Here is a 24294-nt window from a genome sequence, read left to right as displayed (position 1 = left end):
CATACATGCGGTCTCTCCCCTGTGTGTCCCCTCTTGTGTCTCCTAAGGCTGTTAAGATATTAAATTCCTTCTCACATTCCCCACATACATGCGGTATCTCCCCTGTATATGTCCTCTTGTGTGTGTTCAGGTGGGATAACTGACTAAATCCGACACAGATACACATGTGCACTTACAGTTGTGTGAAAAAGAAATTACACCCTTTTTGAATTCTATGGTTTTACATATCAGGACATAATAACAATCATCTGTTCTTTAGCAGGTCTAAAAATTAGGTAAATACAACCTCAGATGAACAACAACACATGACATATTACACCGTGTCATGATTTATTAACAAAAATAAAGCCCAAATGGAGAAGCTATGTGTGAAAAACTAAGTACACCCTTACTGCTTCCATAGGAATTAAGATGCTAAGTAGCAGACAGGTGCTGCTAATCAAATGCCCTTGATTAATTGATCATCAGCAAATGTGACCACCTCTATAAAAGTCGAAGTTTTAGCAGTTTGCTGGTCTGGAGCATTCAGGTGTGTGATAACATAATGCCGAGGAGGAAAGACATCAGCAATGATTTTAGAGAAGCAATTGTTGCTGCCCATCAATCTGGGAAGGGTTTTAAGGCCATTTCCAAACAATTTAAAGTCCATCATTCTACAGTGAAAAAGATTATTCAAAAGTCGAAAACATTCAAGACAGTTGCCAATCTTCCCAGGAGTGGACGTCCCAGAAAATTCACCCCAGGGTCAGACCGTGCAATGCTCAGAGAAATTGCAAAAACAACAAGAGTTACATCTCAGACTCTACAGGCCTCAGTTAGCATGTTAAATGTTAAAGTTCATGACAGTACTATTAGAAAAAGACTGAACAAGTATGGTTTCTTTTGGAAGGGTTGACAGGAGAAAGCCTCTTCTCTCTAAAAAGAACATGGCAGCACAGCTTAGGTTTGCAAAGTTGCATCTGAACAAACCACAAGACTTCTGGAACAATGTCCTTTGGACAGACGAGACCAAAGTGGGGATGTTTGGCCAAAATGCACAGAGCCACGTTTGGCGAAAACCAAACGCAGCATATCAGCACAAACACCTCATACCAACTGTCAAGCACGGTGGTGGATGGGTGATTTGGGCTTGTTTTGCAGCCACAAGACCTGGAAAACTTGCAGTCATTGAGTCTATCATGAACTCCTCTGTATACCAAAGTATTCTAGAGTCAAATGTGAGGCCATCTGTCCGATAGCTAAAGCTTGGATGAAATTGGGTCATTCAACAGGACAATGATCCCAAGCACACCAGCAAATCTACAACAGAATGGCTGAAAAAGAAAAGAATCAAGGTGTTGCAATGGCCCAGTCACAAGTAAAGACATCAACCCGATTTAAATGCTGTGGCGGGGCCTTAAGAGAGCTGTGCATAAAAAAATGCCCACAAACCTCAATGAACGGAAGCAACGTTGTAAAGAAGAGTGGGCCAAAATTCCTCCACAACGATGTGAGACACTGATCAAGTCATATAGAAAACGATTACTTCAAGTTATTGCTGCTAAAGGTGGTTCTACAAGCTATTGGATCATAAGGTAAACTTAGTTTTTCATACATGGCTTCTCCATTTTGGCTTTATTTTTGGAAAATAAAACATGACAGGGTGTAATATGTCATGTGTTGTTGTTCATCTAAAGTTGTATTTACCTAATTTTAAGACCAGCTAAGGAACAGATGATTTTTTATTATGTCCTGATATGTAAAACCATAGAATTCAAAGAGGATGTACTTTCTTTTTCACACCACTGTATATGTGAGCGACATGCCTGGCTTTAGAGATAGGTCTCTCCCCTGTGTGTGTCCTCTTGTGTTTCCTCAGGCAGGATAAATCACTAAATCTCTTCCCACATTCCATACATGCGGTCTCTCCCCTGTGTGTGTCCTCCTGTGTGTGTTCAGGCTGGATAACTGATTAAATCCCTTCCCACATTCCCCACATACATGCGGTCTCTCCCCTGTGTGTGTCCTCTTGTGTCTGATCAGGTGGGATAAATCACAAAATCCCTTCCCACATTCCCCACATATGTGCGGTCTCTCACCTGTGTGTGTCCTCTTGTGTCTGATCAGGTGGGATGAGTTATTAAATCCCTTCCCACATTCCTCACATACATGTGGTCTCTCCCCTGTGTGTGTCCTCTTGTGTCTCCACACGCTGGATAAATCACTAAATCCCTTCCCACATTCCCCACATACATGCGGTCTCTCCCCTGTGTGTTTCCTCTTGTGTGTATTCAGGTTGGATGAAAAAATAAATCCCTTCCCACATTCCCCACATACATGTGGTCTCTCCCCTGTGTGTGTCCTCTTGTGTCTCCTCAGGGTGGATAAGTCACTAAATCCCTTCCCACATTCCCCACATACATGCGGTCTTTCCCCTGTGTGTGTTCTCTTGTGGTTGGCCAGACTGGATAAGTCAATAAATCCCTTCCCACATTCCCCACATACATGCGGTCTCTCCCCTGTGTGTGTCCTTTTGTGTATGTTGAGGTGGGATAACCGACTAAATCCCTTCCCACATTCCCCACATACATATGGTCTCTCCCCTGTGTGTGTCCTCTTGTGTATCCTCAGGCTGGATAACTGACTAAATCCCTTTCCACATTCCCCACATACATGTGGTCTCTCCCCTGTGTGTGTCCTCTTGTGTTTCCTCAGGCTGGATAAGTCACTAAATCCCTTCCCACATTCCTCACATACATGCGGTCTCTCCCCTGTGTGTGTCCTCTTGTGTATGTTCAAGCTGGATGGCACTCTAAATCCCTTCCCACATTCCCCACATACATGCGGTCTCCCCCCTGTGTGTGTCCTCTTATGTGTGTTCAGGCTGGACAAGTCACTAAATCCCTTCCCACATTCCCCACATACATGCGGTCTCTCCCCGTTCTGTGTCCTTTTCTGTAGGTTCTGGTCTGATAACCAAGTCAGACTCTTGCCACTTTCTCCAAGATCTTTTCCTGTGGCAGCAGGTAAAAAAATGTTTTTGGAATGAGAAGCAGTTACATTGTTTCTTAATTGCCTTGACTGGTTGAAAGATGCATTTTCTGTCATATTTATTGTAATGTTGCAAGATTGTTCTGTCCTCATCTTTTCCATATACTCATTTGGGTGCTTAAACTTCAGATGTTTGACGAGGTAATCCTGACTGCTAAAAGCAACCTTGCAGTGTTGGCATGGGTGGATTATTTGAGCTTGTCTTTGTACTAGATGAGACAAAAAAGTCACTGTTACACAAACTGTCTTACAAAAGGTCATGCGGGAGAGGTAATTTGGCATATCCCAAAAAGTTCAGGATGAAAGTAAACTGTAGATGTACATTGTAAAAATGAAGGGTTTAGCACAACATGTGCAGCATTAGGGTCGGGAGAGTAGATGTAGTGGATCATACATTTAAAGTGGATCACAATATTTAGCGATTTAAAAGGAAATCGCACAAGCTGCAAAACACCAATTAAAGTGGCAGAAATCTTTTCAAATCCTTTGATAGATAGTAAGTTGATAGTTTCAGTTTTGAAGGTATAATTAAAAAATGTTTGTACAATGAATAGAATACGTGTCTCATTAGAAGCTCACATATCAGTCACCGGGTGTTCCCGTTACCGCACCATGTACCAGGTCTCTAATAGTTATAGGATGACCCAACTTTCTGCTAAATCTGCATTGTTAAATCAGGAACCAAATGCACAATTATTGTATTTGAACATATACACATATACAATGGTGGTGGGGACAATGCAAACACAAAAAACATGCAAAATCATGGAATGTGATTCCCTCCCTTCAAGGTGACTTCCCAGCACCCAAAAAAGGGCATTCATCAAATGGTACATTCACCAACTCCCTTTATTACCTTAGCGGTTAGTCACTCAGGGATGTTATGTATTTATTTATTACTGGGTTACCATTTATCGCTAATGTGGATATCTGGGCCCCCCATTGAGAGGGCCTAGTTATCCACAGTGATAATCGATGGTTTTATATGTCAAATGTATTTTGAATGTGTACTGTATATATTTTTTGTTAATGTTTAAAACCACATTTGTCCTCGTATGACGTCATATGCAGCGACGGCACCTCCGTGACGACGGACTCTAGCGCTGCTACCCTGAGACACCACGAGAAAGCCATCAGGAGGTTTTAGAGCACTAACGTCTGTTTTCAACATCCTGGCCGTCTTTGACTTTGTTCTCCCCTATTGAACAACTAGGGAGTACTCCTGGTGTGAGCTTTGGGTGTTCACACCCGATCCTTGTTGTGTGTCACAGGGTTTTTTTGATCTATGTGGTCTATATCTTAATGTAGTGTTATGTGACCTTCATTTTGATACAATTTTTGTGTTATATATGTTATAATTTATGAAGATTTATGTATTTATTTTGGCTTTTTTTTGGTTTTCTTTCCATGCGCTCCTATTTTTGTGTTTTATGTGCTGAGTGTGTCCCGCTGATCACGGGAGATTAGGAACTGCAGGGGAGACTTGAAAGTTGAGGGAGAGCCTTTGGAGGGACCGCACGCTAAAATCCCCCCTTTTCACAAAATAGAACATGAAATGGAGCAAATTGGTGCATACGTAGAGTGAAATTTAGAAAAAAGACAAAACGGTCAACTAATTTATAAATAAAATACCTGCAGTCATACATGGCGATCTATACTGATCGTAATGCTTCTCTCCCACTACTTTCAAGATTGTTGCAACCCCCCTCATCCTCTCACACCACCACCCCCTTTTCCTTCCTCACCCCCCCATTCCTCCTTCCTCACCACCCCCCCTCCTCCTTCCTCACCACCACCCCCTCCTTAGCTCATCTTGCCTATGTATATAATGGGCAGTATATTGGCCATTATATACATAGGAAAGACAGGGCTAACGCCAGCCTGGAGTAGGTGATAAAATATTTGTAGAATTTCTGCCGTTCATCCCGTTCCGATAAATATCGGAACTTGATGTTTGGCAGTTTTTACTTGAAAATTTGATATTATGCCTGGTTTTGATCAGGTCCGATAAAAAGTGCTTTATTGTTGGGGCTACAAAAGTGCACGATAATAATAAGGCACTTTTTTAATATGGCATTTTTGGTTACAGCAGCTTGATGTATCTGGCTCTTTGACTCAAGTCAGGTTTAGTGATATTGCGTTCTAGTTGACCCGTAATGGTGTATGCAGATCTATCACTAATTGCAATTTAACATCAGTAATAAGACAATAGAGATGTAAAAACCACGCAACACACATATTCCTGATTACCTTGTGCTGGCGCGTTACTTTTCTACAGCGTACCTCCTTGATACCAAGCTCTTTCCCATATTCATCTCCAGACCAGGCGCTCTGTGTGTGGGGGGAGGTCTGTGCAGGTTCTGTAGTAGATTTTCCTGTGGTACTGGAACGCCACAAGGTTCTGTTCTTCCTCGTTTCTCCCACAATTTACAAATCTAAAATTGGGACAGTTAGTGAGGTCTCAAAGTAATGTCTATTTTATAAAGGAAAAGCTGAAAAAAGATACAATTTGTTAATAATGTGACTTGTCTTTTCTTTCTTCTCTACAGTTTTTGGGGAGAACAGAAGTTAATGGAGAGCAATGTATATACCCACAGTTTGAAAGGAATGGGAACCACAGGTCACACCACACCACAGTGACTACTTTCTTATTACTTAAAAAAAAAAAACTGTTGTAATTAAAAAATCCCTGACACAATGACACAAGTGCCACAAACGTGATTTTTCTTCCGGTGGAACTAAACACAAACAGAAAGTGGGGTTGATGTTACAAGGTGTAGCAGGAATGTGTTCCATTAGCAACCTGAGCTTCTAACATGCCCTGGGCTGATTTGGAAACTGGACTATAGAAAAAGCCTTGAGCCGCAGTCTAATGAGGAAACAATGTCGGTTTGGACTTGAATAAGAAAACTAAAACTAAAAAAGTGGAACCAGCCCCTGTAAGTAAAGTGTAACATTATGCTCAAATGCAGGGTCATGAACATATATGCTCAAATACAAAAGTGCTGTTTAAAGTTTAAAAGGAGTCAGTATGAAAAGGTATCATGTAAAGCACACCTCTGAGGAAGCAGGCATGACCTTGATGTCTCTGATTTAGAGGAGTGCATCATACTATTAAAGCAGGAGAATAAAAAAGTGAGACCGCACATGAAGTCTCACTTCCATTCTTTTTCCTATTGTCTCCTCAGCCCTATTTGTCTGAGCATTGGTTGAGGGGGCGTGCGTTGCGCCAGGAATCAGTTCCATGTGATTCCATGGCGCGACGGCTAGGTCACGTGAGTGGTTCACCCACTGAGGGTGAACCAGCTCCGTGACGCCACGGCCCAGACATGCCCTCATCATGTCTAGCCTGGACAGAAAACGCTCCCGCTAAACACGGGTGACGTCACGCGCGAGCATGCCTCTGCGCGGTCTTTGGGAGAATGGACACAGCCTAAGTCTACACACGGGCAGCAATGGTGCTGAACAAGGCAGTGAGGAGAAAACAGGAGTGAGGGGCGAGGTGCAAAGAGCTGCTGTGATCACATGCTCATTGCCATTAACGTGAGTGGCTGTTAAAGTGCAATTGAGGCTATTGCACTTTAGTGAATCTAGTGTTTGGTAAACAGAGGAGGCAAAGTGGATAAGGAAAAATAACCACCTGCAGATCAGTACCTGGGAGGCAAATAAAGGGTGTGGGAGGAAGGGGAATACAGAACACAAACAGCAATAGAAACACAGTAAGAGAAACCGTGTGAGACTGGTAACTCTTCTCTTGAGGGTGTATTGGGGAAATCCTTTGACAAGCTGTTTGGGGGATAAATTAATTGAATAATCCTATTTCTTCAGTAGTTTCGGGAGGTTTTGCAAGGATTTTGAAAGACAATAAGTGATGAACCTTAATCAGTATTGCAGCCCGCAGAAAAAGAGAGAAAAAAATCATAGCATTACAAACAAAACTTAAAGAACTATTGGCGGCACATAAGGGTAATGTTAAATCTGCCAAATTGCAACAAATCAAAGATGTACAAATTGAATTGAAATTAATACTGACGTCCCAGGCTGAGAACTCTCTGAGTTGGTCAGAGAGACAAATTTTTGAAAAAGCAAACAAGCCAGATACCATGCTAGCTAATAAATTGAAGAACAAGGCCCCAAATTATAATATTCAAGCAATCCGATCACAATCGGGTACGCTCACATCTAATCCAAAGACGATAGTCGAAGAGTTTAAACATTTCTATGAAAATCTTTACAACGGAGAGAAAGTGGCACATAATTCAAACACGAAAAGAGCCTTGCAAGAATTCTTAGCAAGCTCTAACCTGCCGAGACTGAAGGGTTGGGAGCGCGAGTCATTAGGATCGGAACTTACATTGGAAGAACTCACCCGAGTAATTAAAGAGCTGAAGCCAGCTAAGGCGCCAGGACCGGATGGTTTTTCCAACCTATATTACAAAAAAATCGTAAAAATACTTGCCCCACACGTTACACATGTTCAATGCGGTGTTGGAGGGGGACCCTTTCCCGGACCACATGCTCCAAGCGTCTATATCCCTTATCTATAAACCAGGTCAAGACCCGTTTGACTGTAAAAGTTACCGCCCAATCTCCCTTATAAATACAGACATAAAAATCTACGCTAAATTAATTGCCAATCGACTGAGTCATATCCTGCCTAGACTAATACAAAAGAAAAATAAAGGCAACATAGTGTAGTACAGTCTCAACTCTTTCTTTCAAGTGTAAAGGTAATCCACTCACAATTTTCCTCTCGTAAGTAAGGCATTACAGAGACACTCCTCTCTCTGATTAGAGCAATGAAACTGGATATCCACAGATGTAGACCCCTTTCAATTCCTCTCCACCACCGCACGAATACCCAGGAATAATAAGAAACACCAAATAGCGCAATAACGTCTTAAAATGTATTGCAGATCATCACAAATAAAACATATGGCTATGCACTCACATGAGGTATAATAGGTACAGTCACTGTACGAAATCCTGATAGGTAAGAGCACCTCACCGGTACACAGTGTGTTTTTCCCCTCTGCTTCTCTGCTCCCATCAACGTCACATCCGGTTGACACAGGGTTAAGGGCGGAAGTGCTGTAAAGGGGATCTCCGGCTGCCAGGACTTCACATCTGAGACTTGCACAGGCTGGATGCTGAACAAAAGATTTTACGCGTTTCGTCGGTACGACTTCTTCAGGAATCCTGAAGAAGTCGTACCGACGAAACGCGTAGAATCTTTTGTTCAGCATCCAGCCTTCTTCAGGAATCCTGAAGAAGTCGTACCGACGAAACGCGTAGAATCTTTTGTTCAGCATCCAGCCTGTGCAAGTCTCAGATGTGAAGTCCTGGCAGCCGGAGATCCCCTTAACAGCACTTCCGCCCTTAACCCTGTGTCAACCGGATGTGACGTTGATGGGAGCAGAGAAGCAGAGGGGAAAAACACACTGTGTACCAGTGAAGTGCTCTTACTGTACCTATCAGGATTTCGTACAGTGACTGTACCTATTATACCTCATGTGAGTGCATAGCCATATGTTTTATTTGTGATGATCTGCAATACATTTTAAGACGTTATTGCGCTATTTGGTGTTTCTTATTATCCTGGGTATTCGTGCGGTGGTGGAGAGGAATTGAAAGGGGTCTACATCTGTGGCTATCCAGTTTCATTGCTCTAATCAGAGAGAGGAGTGTCTCTGTAATGCCTTACTTATGAGAGGAAAATTGTGAGTGGATTACCTTTACACTTGAAAGAAAGAGTTGAGACTGTACTACACTATGTTGCCTTTATTTTTCTTTTGCATATAACCACGTGAACATTGGCGCTCCCCTGAATCTTTGAGGAAATCTGCAATCAAAAAGACTAAGAGAACAGTCTTTACAAGGGTTTTGAGTAGCTTTTCTATTAGCACCTTTACACTGGGTGGTGGATTTAACACATTATTAACTAATAGATCACAGTTCACTTTATATTTTAAAGGTATTATTTCTGTCATTTGCTTTAACACATTGTTATACATAGTTCACTTTTTTAGGACATTGTTATAAGTAAGCGCCGTTGCAATCATTTTTTTCACTAGACTAATACACCCAGATCAAGTCGGCTTCATTAAAGATCGTCAAGCGGCAGATAATACCCGACAAATTATTGATCAAATAGATATAGCCAATTCCAAACAGATAAAAGTTATGGTGTTAAGTCTAGATGCAGAAAAAGCTTTTGACAGGATAGACTGGGCATACTTAAGAGAGACGCTGGGGGGTCTTTGGTTTCGGGGAAAAGTTGATAGAAGCTTTATTAGCCTTATATTCAAACCCAGCAGCCAGGGTCCAACACCAGGGCTTCCCATCCAAGCTATTTAAGATAAAGAGCGGTACAAGACAGGGCTGCCCGCTCTCGCCCCTTTTATTCGCCCTCTGTATGGAGCCATTGGCAGCCCATATCCGTAAGAGCCCAGACATCACAGGAATAACGTTAAATAACCAAACACATAAGGTGGCTCCTTATGCCGATGTCTGCATGACCATCTCAAAGCCTCTGACCTCGCTCCCAAACCTTTTTGAGTTGTTAGGGAAATTTAAAAGAATTTCGGGATTCAAAATCAACCAGGCCAAATCAGAAGCATTAAACGTCAATCTCCCGAAGGACTTAGAAAAACTAATAGCAATTAATTTTAATTTTAAGTGGCAAAAGACGGCCATCACATACCTAGGTGTCAATATTACAAGAGACTATAAGACCATATATAAGGCAAACTTCCTAAATTGTTTAAGACACTGATAGAGGATGTCATGATAATGTCATGAGATATTGGGTATTTTTAATCCCTCTGGTGCTTGAGGGGTTAATGAGCTACATTTTTAAGAAAAATACAAAATGCTGAGTCTGAAACAGGTCAGAACTGTTTCTTTGAACTGCTCTAAATTTCAAAGGGATTTACTTGGGGAGGGGTGTCCGTGTGGATGGCCCACTCAAGGTGTCAATTGAATTAATCAAGGTCTACAGACAGGGTTGGGGGAGTACAGCTTCAAGATATTTTGTAGAAGGGGTGGGCTCATGAAGGGGCCCTAAAAAAGAATTGTACTTAAGTCTGGGCCAGGTTGTTACAAGGCAGATCTGACCAGGGGCATGCTTGGAAAGCATAGCAGACCTCATCTTCTGAACTAGTGCCTCTCTGGGAAAAATCCATAGCATGTGGTAATGTACTGTATAGGATTTTCTGTTTTACCCCTTTTATTTTAAGAAGCTGCTCTGTCTTATATTGTAATTGTATGTTTATTTTGTAATACCTTTTCTGTAATTCAAGCACTGTATTTTTTATATATATTAAACCATTTGATAAGTAATGCTTTGGGCTCTGAATGAACTTTGTGCACGCTGGAGAGAATAACTTGCTAAATTCAGGCACATGTTACTACAACTGATTTTGTGTTAGAGTGCATAGTTTTTCCTATAATAAACAGGGACCTGAGGCTCTGGCGGATATTTTCATCTAAGATCTTTTATCATATCTGCATAACCTCAGGTGGTGGCAGTGGATGGTTATGATGTGCAATTGAGTAGGGTTTAATACTAACTCGCTGGTTCCTTGCAGAGGAGAAAGGGGGGTTGCTAGAGAAGCCTTTGTGTATTAACCCTGGTTGCATTTCTAAAGTCACGTGCTCACTTGTGTGCTGTTCGTGGCGGTGGTATATTGGGACGGCTTGGGGGAGAGATACAACTCATTTGAGGGACCCTTGAGGGGGTGAAGAGTGGGGCAGCTTGCGGGTTGTGTATTGATCCTTGATCCTGTAAGAGGGGATACTGTCCATTTGACGGACCTTTGCGGGGGTGAAGAGTGGGTGCGCTTGTGAGCGTCGGTATTAACCCTTGTCCGTATGCAGGTCGCGTGCTAGCAGGGGGTCGTACGTGACAGAGGATATTAGAAAATGGGCAAATTTTAATATACCATGGATTGGGAAAATGTACAGTGTCAAGATGATCCTCTTCCCAAGAGTCCTAAAGCTTTCCAGACTCTTCCAGTGCCACTGGGACTGAAGGACATACTCTTCCTTCAGTCCGTGATCTCCAAGTCCATATGGGGAGGCAAGAAAGCGAGAGTAAAAAAACAAATTCTACTAAAACAAAAATTGGAGGGACGGCAAGCGGCACCTTGCTTGTTATCCTATTATAAGGTGGCACAATTATTTCAAATCTCCCAATGGCAAACAGATCCAGATTTGAAAAGATGGGTAGAATTGGAAAAAGAGTGTTGCTCCCCATTGGAGTTAAACAACTTGATCTGGACCCCAAAACCAGCAAATAAAGTTGGAACTAAGTTGCTGTCCTCAATGACCAACTCACTCGCAGTTTGGGAGTCTACCAAACTGAAATGCACCTTAACCACTAAAGGTACTCTAATGACCCCTTTATGGGGAAACCCAGACTTCGCTCCAGGCCTGAACAGAACAGACTCCTCGATTTGGAGAGCAAGTGGAATTTGTAGACTTAGGGATCTGGAGGGCACTAACAAAATCAAAACATTTGAACAAATTAAATCTGAAAAAGAAATCCCCCAATCTGAATTCTTTAAATACCTCCAGATAAGAGCATTTTACAACAAAATATTGCCCCGCCCCCCATTGACAAACTTTGAAAAGCTCTGTCTAGCAGAGACTGACACGAGGGGACTCGCATCGCAGATGTACAAGGAAGTGATCGGTTCTAGCCCCAAGGTCATGGAAAAACTAAAATATATGCTGTTGTGGGAAGCGAACCTGGGGGAGACGCTGGAGGAGGAGTGGTCACAGATAATTGAAGCCACCTCCAAAAGCTCAATTTGTACAACATTAACGGAGAAAGCATATAAAGTTTTGATGAGGTGGTACCACACTCCAATTAGATTATCAAAATGTGTCCCGGGATACTCCCCATTGTGCCCCAAACAATGTGGAGAGCCCGTATGGCTGTTGCATATGCTGTGGTCTTGTCCCCGTATTAGGCCTATATGGGAACAAATTAGAGATTGGCTGCAGAGGATGTTGAACCACACAATTCCACTAGACCCATGGTTATTCCTGTTAGGAAGACGAGACCCGGGAATAGCTAAACCAAATGTGAAATTAATCGCACGTTTTGCATTAGCCACGAGGTGCGAGATCGCAACATTATGGATACAAAACGAAATTCCAATAATCCCCAAAATTCAGAACCGAATTTGGCATATATGCCAGATGGAGAAATTGACAAGTCTCCTAAATGATACTGTCACAAACTACATCAAAGTCTAGACTCCATGGCTAGCCCAAACAGACATCCCAGGAGTGGAAAGGTCCACAATCTGGCTCTGATAGTAATAGGTGCGTTCTCCTTTGATGCTGGAGGTGATGAGAGGTCCATTGTGAACTCCCCATGAGAGAGAGTGGGATACATCAGGGAACCGGCAGAGGATGGATAACACAAAGAATAGAGGGGACTAGAACGAGGAGACCCCCCTCCCCCCTTCCTCCTCCCTCCCACCCTTCCCTTTTGGATAACTTATAATTTTATGTTAATTTACCCGAGCACTCTAAGACAGCGGTGCTCAAACTGGGGGGCGCGCAAGATTGTTTAGGGGGGGCGCAGGAAGCAGCGGTGATTTTGCCAGGAGCAGAGGGAAAAAAGCTGTCTGCAGCTGCAATTTTTCTTTTGGCCATTAGGTGGCGCTGTGCTGCGCTGTGCTACAGTACACAGCAGCATCTCGTTGCTTCCTGCATCAGCGTGTGTGACGGGGAGAGGGGGTGAGTGAGACTGGCACATGGGGGAGTGAGACTGGCACATGGGGGAGTGAGACTGGCACATGGGGGAGTGAGACTGGGACATGGGGGAGTGAGACTGGCACATGGGGGAGTGAGACTGGGACATGGGGGGGGGGAGTGAGACTGGGACATGGGGGAGTGAGACTGGGACATGGGGGGGAGTGAGACTGGCACATGGGGGAGTGGGACTGGGATATGGGTGAGTGAGACTGGCACATGGGGTGAGTGAGACTGGGACATGGGGGAGTGAGACTGGCACATGGGGGAGTGAGACTGGCACATGGGGGGAGTGAGACTGGGACATGGGGGGGTGAGACTGGGACATGGGGGGCAGTGAGACTGGGACATGGGGGGGAGTGAGACTGGGACATGGGGGAGTGAGACTGGCACATGGGGGAGTGAGACTGGCACATGGGGGGGGAGTGAGACTGGGACATGGGGGGGGGAGTGAGACTGGGACATGGGGGGGGGGGGAGTGTGAGACTGAGGCATGGGGAGGGTGTGAGTGACATGAGGGGGGTGAGAGTGTGAGATGGGGAGGGGGGTGAGAGTGAGTGTGACATGGGGAGGGGGGGGTGAAAGAGCTACATGGGGATGAGAGAGACATTGGTGGGAGGGAGGGAGACACTGGCAGGAGGGAGAGAGACACACAATGGCTGGAGGGAGAGTGTGAGAGAGACACCGGGTGGAGGGAGAAACAATAGCTGGTTGGAGAGTGCAAGAGAGACACTGGGGGGAGGGAGAGGCAATGGCTGGAAGGAGAGTGAGAGACAATGGAGGGAGGGAGACACTAGGGGGAGGGAGAAAGAGAGAGACACACAGGGGGAGGGAAAGAGAGTGGGGGGAGACACTGAGGGGAGGGATAGAGAGGGACTGGAGGGGGAGTGAGAAATACAGGGAGTTGGAGAGACTGGAAGAGGAGTGTGAGACTGGAAGAGGGGAGAGAGTGAGAGACAATGGGGGGAGGGAGAGTGAGAGACAATGGGGGGAGGGAGAAAGAGACACACGGGGGGAGGGAAAGAGAGTGGGGGGGGGAGGGGGAGACACTGAGGGGAGGAATAGAGAGGGACTGGAGGGGGAGTGAGAAATACAGGGAGAGACTGGAAGAGGTTAGAGAGGTCCTGAGGTGTTCTAATGTGGCGGGAAGAGAGAGATTAATAATACAGCAGAAATGGGAACGCTATTAGACAAATATTATAATATTTATTTTTAAGTTATGTAATTTGTGCTATAAATACTTTTTTTGTAGACGCGTGGCGGGGGCGTTACAAAGCTGGTTCGCCCTCAATGGCTGAACCAGCTCACGTGCGCTGACGTCATGTGATTTTGATTACATCAGGCAGGGGGGGCCCGAGAAATTTCATGGATGAAAAGGGGGGCTCGGCATAAAAAGTTTGCTCACCCCTGCTCTAAGACACACTGTATGCAATATTGGAAACTAAGGAAAATAATGTTTGGACGCATTTATTGTATTACCGTGAAAACCAATAAAGACTAAGTTACAAAAAAAAAGATACGATCTGCTACATGTAACGTATTTTTGTAGATAAAAATCGATATATTGGGACAATTTTTGTGTGAATGAGCCTATTCCTGAAATTATTGGCCTACTCGGTGTAAACTCTAGACATTTATGTATTTTGGGCAGGAAATAGAACACTGCTATGACTGGATTTTTTACTCTGAAGATACCCCTGTTCTTTAACATTCAGAATTCCTACACTATTTCCTTTTTCTAAAATTTCACCTAATTTTATTTTGAATGTTGCTGTGGGATCCTTTGGCATTTTTTGATATGTGATTTCATCATTGAGGATTCTATTGGCTTCCTTCAAATAATATTCAGTGTCCACCACCACAACACCGCCCCCTTTGTCTGCGGGTTTTATGGTGATGGACCTATCATCTGTTAATTCTTATTTGTTTAGGTTACTGTTTAATTTATTTTTGCTGTCTGCCAATTTTTCCAAGTCCTCTGTGATAAGCTGGTCTAATACCTCTAGATGGTGCCCTTTACTATTGCTAGGGTAGAATTTAGATTTTTTTTTTAGTTTGGAGTGTATAAAATTCTCCCTGGGACTTGTATCTTTGGTGATGTTCAATGTGCTGTTGCTTCAATGATTCGCTTCTCTACTAAGTGCATCTTTATTTAAGAAGAAGAGTTTGATGGTTAGCTGTCTTAAGAATGTATTTGCCAAGAAGTACATCCTCTTTGAATTCTATGGTTTGTGACTGTACCTATTATACCTCATGTGAGTGCATAGCCATATGTTTTATTTGTGATGATCTGCAATACATTTTAAGACGTTATTGCGCTATTTGGTGTTTCTTATTATCCTGGGTATTCGTGCGGTGGTGGAGAGGAATTGAAAGGGGTCTACATCTGTGGCTATCCAGTTTCATTGCTCTAATCAGAGAGAGGAGTGTCTCTGTAATGCCTTACTTATGAGAGGAAAATTGTGAGTGGATTACCTTTACACTTGAAAGAAAGAGTTGAGACTGTACTACACTATGTTGCCTTTATTTTTCTTTTGCATATAACCACGTGAACATTGGCGCTCCCCTGAATCTTTGAGGAAATCTGCAATCAAAAAGACTAAGAGAACAGTCTTTACAAGGGTTTTGAGTAGCTTTTCTATTAGCACCTTTACACTGGGTGGTGGATTTAACACATTATTAACTAATAGATCACAGTTCACTTTATATTTTAAAGGTATTATTTCTGTCATTTGCTTTAACACATTGTTATACATAGTTCACTTTTTTAGGACATTGTTATAAGTAAGCGCCGTTGCAATCATTTTTTTCACTAGACTAATACACCCAGATCAAGTCGGCTTCATTAAAGATCGTCAAGCGGCAGATAATACCCGACAAATTATTGATCAAATAGATATAGCCAATTCCAAACAGATAAAAGTTATGGTGTTAAGTCTAGATGCAGAAAAAGCTTTTGACAGGATAGACTGGGCATACTTAAGAGAGACGCTGGGGGGTCTTTGGTTTCGGGGAAAAGTTGATAGAAGCTTTATTAGCCTTATATTCAAACCCAGCAGCCAGGGTCCAACACCAGGGCTTCCCATCCAAGCTATTTAAGATAAAGAGCGGTACAAGACAGGGCTGCCCGCTCTCGCCCCTTTTATTCGCCCTCTGTATGGAGCCATTGGCAGCCCATATCCGTAAGAGCCCAGACATCACAGGAATAACGTTAAATAACCAAACACATAAGGTGGCTCCTTATGCCGATGTCTGCATGACCATCTCAAAGCCTCTGACCTCGCTCCCAAACCTTTTTGAGTTGTTAGGGAAATTTAAAAGAATTTCGGGATTCAAAATCAACCAGGCCAAATCAGAAGCATTAAACGTCAATCTCCCGAAGGACTTAGAAAAACTAATAGCAATTAATTTTAATTTTAAGTGGCAAAAGACGGCCATCACATACCTAGGTGTCAATATTACAAGAGACTATAAGACCATATATAAGGCAAACTTCCTAAATTGTTTAAGACACTGATAGAGGATGTCATGATAATGTCATGAGATATTGGGTATTTTTAATCCCTCTGGTGCTTGAGGGGTTAATGAGCTACATTTTTAAGAAAAATACAAAATGCTGAGTCTGAAACAGGTCAGAACTGTTTCTTTGAACTGCTCTAAATTTCAAAGGGATTTACTTGGGGAGGGGTGTCCGTGTGGATGGCCCACTCAAGGTGTCAATTGAATTAATCAAGGTCTACAGACAGGGTTGGGGGAGTACAGCTTCAAGATATTTTGTAGAAGGGGTGGGCTCATGAAGGGGCCCTAAAAAAGAATTGTACTTAAGTCTGGGCCAGGTTGTTACAAGGCAGATCTGACCAGGGGCATGCTTGGAAAGCATAGCAGACCTCATCTTCTGAACTAGTGCCTCTCTGGGAAAAATCCATAGCATGTGGTAATGTACTGTATAGGATTTTCTGTTTTACCCCTTTTATTTTAAGAAGCTGCTCTGTCTTATATTGTAATTGTATGTTTATTTTGTAATACCTTTTCTGTAATTCAAGCACTGTATTTTTTATATATATTAAACCATTTGATAAGTAATGCTTTGGGCTCTGAATGAACTTTGTGCACGCTGGAGAGAATAACTTGCTAAATTCAGGCACATGTTACTACAACTGATTTTGTGTTAGAGTGCATAGTTTTTCCTATAATAAACAGGGACCTGAGGCCCTGGCGGATATTTTCATCTAAGATCTTTTATCATATCTGCATAACCTCAGGTGGTGGCAGTGGATGGTTATGATGTGCAATTGAGTAGGGTTTAATACTAACTCGCTGGTTCCTTGCAGAGGAGAAAGGGGGGTTGCTAGAGAAGCCTTTGTGTATTAACCCTGGTTGCATTTCTAAAGTCACGTGCTCACTTGTGTGCTGTTCGTGGCGGTGGTATATTGGGACGGCTTGGGGGAGAGATACAACTCATTTGAGGGACCCTTGAGGGGGTGAAGAGTGGGGCAGCTTGCGGGTTGTGTATTGATCCTTGATCCTGTAAGAGGGGATACTGTCCATTTGACGGACCTTTGCGGAGGTGAAGAGTGGGTGCGCTTGTGAGCGTCGGTATTAACCCTTGTCCGTATGCAGGTCGCGTGCTAGCAGGGGGTCGTACGTGACAGAGGATATTAGAAAATGGGCAAATTTTAATATACCATGGATTGGGAAAATGTACAGTGTCAAGATGATCCTCTTCCCAAGAGTCCTAAAGCTTTCCAGACTCTTCCAGTGCCACTGGGACTGAAGGACATACTCTTCCTTCAGTCCGTGATCTCCAAGTCCATATGGGGAGGCAAGAAAGCGAGAGTAAAAAAACAAATTCTACTAAAACAAAAATTGGAGGGACGGCAAGCGGCACCTTGCTTGTTATCCTATTATAAGGTGGCACAATTATTTCAAATCTCCCAATGGCAAACAGATCCAGATTTGAAAAGATGGGTAGAATTGGAAAAAGAGTGTTGCTCCCCATTGGAGTTAAACAACTTGATCTGGACCCCAAAACCAGCAAATAAAGTTGGAACTAAGTTGCTGTCCTCAATGACCAACTCACTCGCAGTTTGGGAGTCTACCAAAATGAAATGCACCTTGGGTCACTAACGGTACTCTAATGACCCCTTTATGGGGAAACCCAGACTTCGCTCCAGGCCTGAACAGAACAGACTCCTCGATTTGGAGAGCAAGTGGAATTTGTAGACTTAGGGATCTGGAGGGCACTAACAAAATCAAAACATTTGAACAAATTAAATCTGAAAAAGAAATCCCCCAATCTGAATTCTTTAAATACCTCCAGATAAGAGCATTTTACAACAAAATATTGCCCCGCCCCCCATTGACAAACTTTGAAAAGCTCTGTCTAGCAGAGACTGACACGAGGGGACTCGCATCGCAGATGTACAAGGAAGTGATCGGTTCTAGCCCCAAGGTCATGGAAAAACTAAAATATATGCTGTTGTGGGAAGCGAACCTGGGGGAGACGCTGGAGGAGGAGTGGTCACAGATAATTGAAGCCACCTCCAAAAGCTCAATTTGTACAACATTAACGGAGAAAGCATATAAAGTTTTGATGAGGTGGTACCACACTCCAATTAGATTATCAAAATGTGTCCCGGGATACTCCCCATTGTGCCCCAAACAATGTGGAGAGCCCGTATGGCTGTTGCATATGCTGTGGTCTTGTCCCCGTATTAGGCCTATATGGGAACAAATTAGAGATTGGCTGCAGAGGATGTTGAACCACACAATTCCACTACACCCATGGTTATTCCTGTTAGGAAGACGAGACCCGGGAATAGCTAAACCAAATGTGAAATTAATCGCACGTTTTGCATTAGCCACGAGGTGCGAGATCGCAACATTATGGATACAAAACGAAATTCCAATAATCCCCAAAATTCAGAACCGAATTTGGCATATATGCCAGATGGAGAAATTGACAAGTCTCCTAAATGATACTGTCACAAACTACATCAAAGTCTGGACTCCATGGCTAGCCCAAACAGACATCCCAGGAGTGGAAAGGTCCACAATCTGGCTCTGATAGTAATAGGTGCGTTCTCCTTTGATGCTGGAGGTGATGAGAGGTCCATTGTGAACTCCCCATGAGAGAGAGTGGGATACATCAGGGAACCGGCAGAGGATGGATAACACAAAGAATAGAGGGGACTAGAACGAGGAGACCCCCCTCCCCCCTTCCTCCTCCCTCCCACCCTTCCCTTTTGGATAACTTATAATTTTATGTTAATTTACCCGAGCACTCTAAGACAGCGGTGCTCAAACTGGGGGGCGCGCAAGGTTGTTTAGGGGGGGCGCAGGAAGCAGCGGTGATTTTGCCAGGAGCAGAGGGAAAAAAGCTGTCTGCAGCTGCAATTTTTCTTTTGGCCATTAGGTGGCGCTGTGCTGCGCTGTGCTACAGTACACAGCAGCATCTCGTTGCTTCCTGCATCAGCGTGTGTGACGGGGAGAGGGGGTGAGTGAGACTGGCACATGGGGGAGTGAGACTGGCACATGGGGGAGTGAGACTGGGACATGGGGGAGTGAGACTGGCACATGGGGGAGTGAGACTGGGACATGGGGGGGGGTGAGACTGGGACATGGGGGAGTGAGACTGGGACATGGGGGAGTGAGACTGGGACATGGGGGAGTGAGACTGGGACATGGGGGAGTGAGACTGGGACATGGGGGGGGGGTGAGACTGGGACATGGGGGAGTGAGACTGGGACATGGGGGAGTGAGACTGGGACATGGGGGAGTGAGACTGGGACATGGGGGAGTGAGACTGGGACATGGGGGAGTGAGACTGGGACATGGGGGAGTGAGACTGGCACATGGGGGAGTGAGACTGGGACATGGGGGGGGAGTGAGACTGGGACATGGGGGAGTGAGACTGGGACATGGGGGAGTGAGACTGGGACATGGGGGGGAGTGAGACTGGCACATGGGGGAGTGGGACTGGGATATGGGTGAGTGAGACTGGCACATGGGGTGAGTGAGACTGGGACATGGGGGAGTGAGACTGGCACATGGGGGAGTGAGACTGGCACATGGGGGGAGTGAGACTGGGACATGGGGGGGTGAGACTGGGACATGGGGGGCAGTGAGACTGGGACATGGGGGGGAGTGAGACTGGGACATGGGGGAGTGAGACTGGCACATGGGGGAGTGAGACTGGCACATGGGGGGGGAGTGAGACTGGGACATGGGGGGGGGAGTGAGACTGGAACATGGGGGGGGGAGTGTGAGACTGAGGCATGGGGAGGGTGTGAGTGACATGAGGGGGGTGAGAGTGTGAGATGGGGAGGGGGGTGAGAGTGAGTGTGACATGGGGAGGGGGGGGGTGAAAGAGCTACATGGGGATGAGAGAGACATTGGTGGGAGGGAGGGAGACACTGGCAGGAGGGAGAGAGACACACAATGGCTGGAGGGAGAGTGTGAGAGAGACACCGGGTGGAGGGAGAAACAATAGCTGGTTGGAGAGTGCAAGAGAGACACTGGGGGGAGGGAGAGGCAATGGCTGGAAGGAGAGTGAGAGACAATGGAGGGAGGGAGACACTAGGGGGAGGGAGAAAGAGAGAGACACAAAGGGGGAGGGAAAGAGAGTGGGGGGAGACACTGAGGGGAGGGATAGAGAGGGACTGGAGGGGGAGTGAGAAATACAGGGAGTTGGAGAGACTGGAAGAGGAGTGTGAGACTGGAAGAGGGGAGAGAGTGAGAGACAATGGGGGGAGGGAGAGTGAGAGACAATGGGGGGAGGGAGAAAGAGACACACGGGGGGAGGGAAAGAGAGTGGGGGGGGGAGGGGGAGACACTGAGGGGAGGAATAGAGAGGGACTGGAGGGGGAGTGAGAAATACAGGGAGAGACTGGAAGAGGTTAGAGAGGTCCTGAGGTGTTCTAATGTGGCGGGAAGAGAGAGATTAATAATACAGCAGAAATGGGAACGCTATTAGACAAATATTATAATATTTATTTTTAAGTTATGTAATTTGTGCTATAAATACTTTTTTTGTAGACGCGTGGCGGGGGCGTTACAAAGCTGGTTCGCCCTCAATGGCTGAACCAGCTCACGTGCGCTGACGTCATGTGATTTTGATTACATCAGGCAGGGGGGGCCCGAGAAATTTCATGGATGAAAAGGGGGGCTCGGCATAAAAAGTTTGCTCACCCCTGCTCTAAGACACACTGTATGCAATATTGGAAACTAAGGAAAATAATGTTTGGACGCATTTATTGTATTACCGTGAAAACCAATAAAGACTAAGTTACAAAAAAAAAGATACGATCTGCTACATGTAACGTATTTTTGTAGATAAAAATCGATATATTGGGACAATTTTTGTGTGAATGAGCCTATTCCTGAAATTATTGGCCTACTCGGTGTAAACTCTAGACATTTATGTATTTTGGGCAGGAAATAGAACACTGCTATGACTGGATTTTTTACTCTGAAGATACCCCTGTTCTTTAACATTCAGAATTCCTACACTATTTCCTTTTTCTAAAATTTCACCTAATTTTATTTTGAATGTTGCTGTGGGATCCTTTGGCATTTTTTGATATGTGATTTCATCATTGAGGATTCTATTGGCTTCCTTCAAATAATATTCAGTGTCCACCACCACAACACCGCCCCCTTTGTCTGCGGGTTTTATGGTGATGGACCTATCATCTGTTAATTCTTATTTGTTTAGGTTACTGTTTAATTTATTTTTGCTGTCTGCCAATTTTTCCAAGTCCTCTGTGATAAGCTGGTCGAATACCTCTAGATGGTGCCCTTTACTATTGCTAGGGTAGAATTTAGATTTTTTTTTTAGTTTGGAGTGTATAAAATTCTCCCTGGGACTTGTATCTTTGGTGATGTTCAATGTGCTGTTGCTTCAATGATTCGCTTCTCTACTAAGTGCATCTTTATTTAAGAAGAAGAGTTTGATGGTTAGCTGTCTTAAGAATGTATTTGCGTGTAAGAACAGACTAAAACCACTTGGTCTAGTGGAGGGGGCGAAATTAAGTCCTTTGGATATGAGATTACTTTGTGTCTCAGTGAGGTTTTTTTGCTGATATTAAATACACCCTTTATTGCATTAGTCTTTTTGGCTGGCCTCCTTGTTCCTCTTCAATGCAATGCAAACACTGACAAGTGATTAGCTAAGTTGCCGATCGATCCGTTCTCCTGTGATCAATCAGCGAAGATTCGGCTCGAGGGTTCACTAAATCACTGTGTAATGCAGTGAGTGGAACACATATAACACATATTTATATTTGTTCATGTGTGCTGCTTGGCACTTCATTATTCGTGGTGCCCTTGGTATATGTTTGCTTAGGTGGTTATAACCTCTATTCTGTTCCTGCGACATTAGGATATACTTACAGACCGGCCGGCCTGCCGGCCTCACTTGATAGAGGGCTTAGTATAGCCCTTCTCCGAAGATACACTCATATGAGGTTTAATTATCAAATGTGCTTTAAGCCAATGGGCATCTCATTATTATAAGAATTTTCCCTGTTATTGTTACAGGGTAGAGTCAGGGATTGTTTTAATGATTGTTTTATGATTTTATGTGACGGTGTTCATTAATAAATTTGTTTACGATTTGTATACTTGAGTTCTATATTTGGGATACTTTCTTTCTCTTTTTATGTTTTCACATATTTATATTCATATGTGTTCCACTGACGTGTGCTTGCTCCCAAGCCCTGGTCCTGTCACATGGGTATTCTCCAGCAGCATCTCCCTGTAGAAGTAAGTATTGTGACACAGGTTTAAATCTCTGTCACTCTGGCCCACGACTGCTATTGATTCTACTATTCTGTTTATCCCACTTAAGCCTAATCTATTATTAATAAGTTACTAAATAACTCTTATGATCTAGCCCATGTGCCTCTGTGTCTACACTATCTATAATAGGAGTTATGTCTTTTAATCCTATATATCCCTAATGGTTTGTAGTTTGCCTTTTTATCTTATCTTATGCCCAGATAAATGTGTAATAATGCTGCTTTTGACTGTAAGCTCATAACATTGAACCATCTTTTAACTTGCTCCTTTTCAGCTTTAACCCCTTTGTTTTCGCAGAAAAATCTTCTAAGAAAGAAAATATCAGCATGGCAGCTCCCAGCTCTTCAGACTAATTTATAGTCATTAAATATCCTTTATGGCACCAATACAGGGCATACATGTTGCTTCAATTTACTGTTACTTACGTGTAACTTATGCAATTTGACTTCTCCACAGTTCAGTAAGTGTGCTGAGCTGTCCCTGTGTGACTCTATTTGTTATTTGTTTTCCAGGTTGCTTGGCGACGTGACGTCATCGCGTCATATGACGTCAGACGTCAACCAGGAAGTACTGAGGCTGCGGTGGCTGCCCGGCTGTAAACACAGGTGATGGGTATGAGGAGATTGTGTAACCCCTAGGGGTATATATACTTGTTAGTGTCACTATTGCAGTAAGGTGTATGGTCTGAGGGGAGGATGTGTCTGTCCTGAAACGCCACGTGTTTGCATATACCTGCTCTGATGCTTTGAATACAAAGTAAGTTACTTACAGAAAAGGCTCCTGTGTGCTTCCTGCACCACTTTATTTCTTCATCTTCTCTTTCTCGGAAGTGGAGACACTGACTACATCCAGGTCACAGTTCTGTGTCCTACTGCACATGCTCACACCAAGGGGATCATGGGAGTTGTAGTTTTTAGACTTCAAAACGGATCACGTGTCACATACTGTGTATATTAGAAACGAGACAGTAACATTTCCCAGGCACTGTGCTAGGGAAATATAGTTTCTTCTGCATGTAGATGTGTAAATTCCTCTTTGTCCTTAATATATTTCAGTAAAGCTACTTCACATACCTTACCTGTTCTCCGTGTATCTCACAGACTGCACAGAGCGCCCCCGCTCCCTGCACAGAGCGGCCAGCACCGATCCCCCTGCTCCCTGCACTGAGCCCCCTGCTCACTGCACTGAGCCCCCTGCTCCCCGCACAGAGCCCCCCGCTCCCCGCCACTGAGCAGAGCTGCAAGTGCTTCATCAGAACCCTGCATTCTGCCTGCCCCAAATAACACTCACACCATGTTTGTGGGAACTAATAAAGGGGCAATAAATTGGAAAAGTGCAATAACATATCTGAAAGAAAAAGTAATTTTGATTGGGGGTCTTGTTTGTTTGTTTCTTAATCATTAAATGTCATTAACTATTAAAACGCTTCTGCTGCAAATTCACTATATTTTTGTGCCTGCTTCCTGACACCAGTCTGCCTACAGATCTCATTACTGATCTAACCAAAGCCTACCCTTGCCACACCATCTGTTCTGACCATAAGACTGGAATAGTTATGCAGGCTATTGATCTCCATGTATGCAGCTCTGTTTTAAGTCACTTCTGAGTAGTAACAACAAAGTGTAAAGCAATCTGCTTACACTAGATCCCTATCTTATGGCACTCAATGTAATTTATCATGTATTGTGACTTAAT

General features: G+C 44.0%; 2 protein-coding genes and 1 long non-coding RNA gene across 11 annotated transcripts in view; 2 read left to right on the top strand and 1 right to left on the bottom strand.

Moving 5' to 3' along the window:
- Positions 1–24294, top strand: part of LOC142466770 (uncharacterized) — a 616011-nt gene that overhangs the window by 483978 nt on the left and 107739 nt on the right. The window lies entirely within an intron of this gene.
- Positions 292–23451, bottom strand: LOC142466765 (uncharacterized). 2 transcript variants are annotated; one of them, XM_075572144.1, is made up of 3 exons: positions 23369–23451; positions 5281–5465; positions 292–3239 (listed from the first exon to the last, which is right to left on the bottom strand). In XM_075572144.1, exon 3 carries the CDS (start codon positions 3130–3132, stop codon positions 1855–1857), a length of 1278 nt encoding a protein of 425 aa, XP_075428259.1. In that variant the 5' UTR covers positions 3133–3239; positions 5281–5465; positions 23369–23451; the 3' UTR covers positions 292–1854. The 2 variants fall into 2 exon arrangements, with proteins under 2 accessions (XP_075428259.1, XP_075428260.1); XM_075572145.1 differs by lacking the exon at positions 23369–23451 and adding an exon at positions 23025–23362.
- The window catches only part of LOC142466766 (uncharacterized), a 45406-nt gene continuing 44240 nt past the window's right edge, over positions 23129–24294 (top strand). The window contains exon 1 of the long non-coding RNA XR_012788213.1: positions 23129–23204. This is a non-coding gene — a long non-coding RNA (uncharacterized LOC142466766). The remainder of the gene's footprint in view (positions 23205–24294) is intronic.

This window comes from Ascaphus truei, chromosome 15 (assembly GCF_040206685.1).
Source record: "Ascaphus truei isolate aAscTru1 chromosome 15, aAscTru1.hap1, whole genome shotgun sequence".
Taxonomy (NCBI): Eukaryota; Metazoa; Chordata; class Amphibia; order Anura; family Ascaphidae; genus Ascaphus; species Ascaphus truei.
This window is presented reverse-complemented; position numbering and strand designations above follow the sequence as displayed.